General features: G+C 39.2%; 1 protein-coding gene across 1 annotated transcript; it reads right to left on the reverse strand.

Moving 5' to 3' along the window:
* Positions 1-2,181: 2,181 nt before the first annotated feature.
* LOC129959817 (DNA-directed RNA polymerase II subunit RPB1-like) lies at positions 2,182-3,372 on the reverse strand. Its single transcript, XM_056072710.1, has one exon. The coding sequence runs from the start codon at positions 3,370-3,372 to the stop codon at positions 2,182-2,184; it is 1,191 nt and encodes a 396-aa protein (XP_055928685.1).
* Between the last annotated feature and the right edge of the window lie 269 nt (positions 3,373-3,641).

Consider the following 3,641-nt stretch of genomic DNA (forward strand, 5'->3'; position numbering starts at 1 on the left):
ATGTAAACGGGCAGTAAAGGTCTCTTCAGCACGTAGGGTACAAATTGGATCATTTTGTATTAAAAATAAGTTTTAGTGCAGGAAATTTTAAAAATATTTTATTATACCAGAGCTTTACATAATATTAGAAATGGGTATTATTTTCATTTCTGCCATAGTATTTTCTCAAATAAGGACGTGAACTAAAATTTAAGAGAACTGCCAAGAGTAGTCCAGTATTTCTCTTATCTTTCAATAGGATTAAATTTTGAAATATACGGGAGTTATATCATAAAATTATCATTGTTGTAATGAGCAGCATATTTTTGTAATTATATTAAATGCCTACTTTTCTCGCATTCTATTAATTTTAAATATCTTGGAAGAATTAAAGAAATATTCCGAAAAATCAGTTGTGAAAGATACAGTAGTATCTGGCATCGTCGACAGGAATCTTATTAAAAACTTCTGTTGCAAACTGTAATTCGAGAGATAAGTTGCAGAAATTTTAAGTTTGCTACAAAAATCAGAGTATTTTTTTATTTTGAACCGAATATATTAACTTTTACTGTTTCGTTTGAATAGAATGTTTTGAATAATTTTTGGCATGATAATTTATATCTGTATTGGACGCTTTCAATTTTATTCTGTTTATTCAAATGCATTGAATCGGGATATCAATTTGACATTTTGTTAGTAATTTGTCAATACACCTTAAAGATTTTCAGAATTTGAAATAAAATGCCTTATGTTTCATAATGTTGCTCGTATTTATTAAATTTAGGTATTCACTGGATTTTCAGTATTTTACTGTATTTATTGGCAATATTGATTTAATAAATTAACGCCCTTTTCTGAAATCCTTTATTAATTACAAATCATGTAACTATCTTATTTATGGAATATTTGATTATATGATTCATCATTGAGATAGTTTTCTACCCTTACCGAATTATAAACGGAATGAAACAATGCTGTTCGCAGATTTTTAAGCATCCTTACTTTTGGGTACTAAAAATTGTTTCTCACTTGTGAGTTCTAAAGAAATCGTTATAATTATAATTTTGAGGATAACATGAAGTAAATAAAATTTATCCTCGTTTTAAAGAGTTTGATAATGGCACTGTAATAATATATAGTAATAAATAACTTTAGTCTACTTTTCCTTCAATCCTAAATTTTAAATTATCCGTAATATTTTAAGCAAAGTTTGTAAATTTTTTATTTGCACTAAACGAAAATAGAATTATGCTAGAGTGGGAAGTATTACAATAGAAAAAGGGGAATTGCCAAAGCATTTGAGAAAGAACAATGCAATGTGGAAATGGGTAAAAATTGTAAATCTTAGAGTTATCATTTAATATGAAGAAACTGAGTTCTTGTGTATCATATGAATGGTGTCGAGGATAGGTATGGTTTTGGAGTGTCAAAATAGTGCAAATTCCTTTGCTCAAAGTGGATGGCGATAGTGGTATAGAATAAATTCTGTAGGTCATTATGGGTGAAGAGAGCGGTATGGTGTAAATGCTGTGGGTCAGTGTGGGTGGCGAGAGCGGTATGGTGTAAATGCTGTGGGTCAGTGTGGGTGGCGAGAGCGGTATGGTGTAAATGCTGTGGGTCAGTGTGGGTGGCGAGAGCGGTATGGTGTAAATGCTGTGGGACAGTGTGGATGGCGAGAGCGGTATGGTGTAAATGCTGTGGGTCAGTGTGGATGGCGAGAGCGGTATGGTGTAAATGCTGTGGGTCAGTGTGGATGGCGAGAGCGGTATTTGTAAATGCTGTGGGTCAGTGTGGATGGCGAGAGCGGTATTTGTAAATGCTGTGGGTCAGTGGGGATGGCGAGAGCGGTATGGTGTAAATGCTGTGGGTCAGTGTGGATGGCGAGAGCGGTATGGTGTAAATGCTGTGGGTCAGTGTGGATGGCGAGAGCGGTATGGTGTAAATGCTGTGGGTCAGTGTGGATGGCGAGAGCGGTATGGTGTAAATGCTGTGGGTCAGTGTGGATGGCGAGAGCGGTATGGTGTAAATGCTGTGGGTCAGTGTGGATGGCGAGAGCGGTATGGTGTAAATGCTGTGGGTCAGTGTGGATGGCGAGAGCGGTATGGTGTAAATGATGTGGGTCAGTGTGGATGGCGAGAGTGGTATGGTGTAAATTCTGTGGGAAGTGAATTCTACAGTGTGGTTAAAATTGCGTAGTGAATTCTATGGTATTGTGCGCTTAGTGGAATGTGGCGTGGTATGGTTTGGAGTAAATTTGTGAATAATAATGATGTGGTGTGGATTGGTTAGGTGTGGAGTGTAGAATTTGAGGTGTGGTATGGTATAGTATGGTGGAGTGTGGTATGGTTTGGAGTGTAAGAATTTGTGGAGTGTGGTATGGTTTGGAGGGTGAGAATTTGTGGAGTGTGGTACGGTTTGGAGGGTGAGAATTTGTGGAGTGTGGTACGGTTTGGAGGGTGAGAATTTGTGGAGTGTGGTACGGTTTGGAGGGTGAGAATTTGTGGAGTGTGGTACGGTTTGGAGGGTGAGAATTTGTGGAGTGTGGTACGGTTTGGAGGGTGAGAATTTGTGGAGTGTGGTACGGTTTGGAGGGTGAGAATTTGTGGAGTGTGGTACGGTTTGGAGGGTGAGAATTTGTGGAGTGTGGTACGGTTTGGAGGGTGAGAATTTGTGGAGTGTGGTACGGTTTGGAGGGTGAGAATTTGTGGAGTGTGGTACGGTTTGGAGGGTGAGAATTTGTGGAGTGTGGTACGGTTTGGAGGGTGAGAATTTGTGGAGTGTGGTACGGTTTGGAGGGTGAGAATTTGTGGAGTGTGGTACGGTTTGGAGGGTGAGAATTTGTGGAGTGTGGTACGGTTTGGAGGGTGAGAATTTGTGGAGTGTGGTACGGTTTGGAGGGTGAGAATTTGTGGAGTGTGGTACGGTTTGGAGGGTGAGAATTTGTGGAGTGTGGTACGGTTTGGAGGGTGAGAATTTGTGGAGTGTGGTACGGTTTGGAGGGTGAGAATTTGTGGAGTGTGGTACGGTTTGGAGGGTGAGAATTTGTGGAGTGTGGTACGGTTTGGAGGGTGAGAATTTGTGGAGTGTGGTACGGTTTGGAGGGTGAGAATTTGTGGAGTGTGGTACGGTTTGGAGGGTGAGAATTTGTGGAGTGTGGTACGGTTTGGAGGGTGAGAATTTGTGGAGTGTGGTACGGTTTGGAGGGTGAGAATTTGTGGAGTGTGGTACGGTTTGGAGGGTGAGAATTTGTGGAGTGTGGTACGGTTTGGAGGGTGAGAATTTGTGGAGTGTGGTACGGTTTGGAGGGTGAGAATTTGTGGAGTGTGGTACGGTTTGGAGGGTGAGAATTTGTGGAGTGTGGTACGGTTTGGAGGGTGAGAATTTGTGCGGCATGGGTATACTGAGGAGAGTGGTATAATTCTACATAAAGTTGTAAATATTTTTGGTTCTAAGGAAATATTGCAGTAGTGTCGAATAAAATTTACATAATCTTTGAATTTTAATTAATACGAAAAAAATTGTCTTCTTAAAATTGCTGGATCCCAAATTCAAACAGTTTGGTTAAAAAAAATTATCAAATCTCAATTGAAAAGTGATGAAAATTAACTTTTATAAAAGAAATTCATTTTATATACAAATTATACTAAGTTTTCTAAATCTTC

This window comes from Argiope bruennichi, chromosome X2, assembly GCF_947563725.1.
Source record: "Argiope bruennichi chromosome X2, qqArgBrue1.1, whole genome shotgun sequence".
Taxonomy (NCBI): Eukaryota; Metazoa; Arthropoda; class Arachnida; order Araneae; family Araneidae; genus Argiope; species Argiope bruennichi.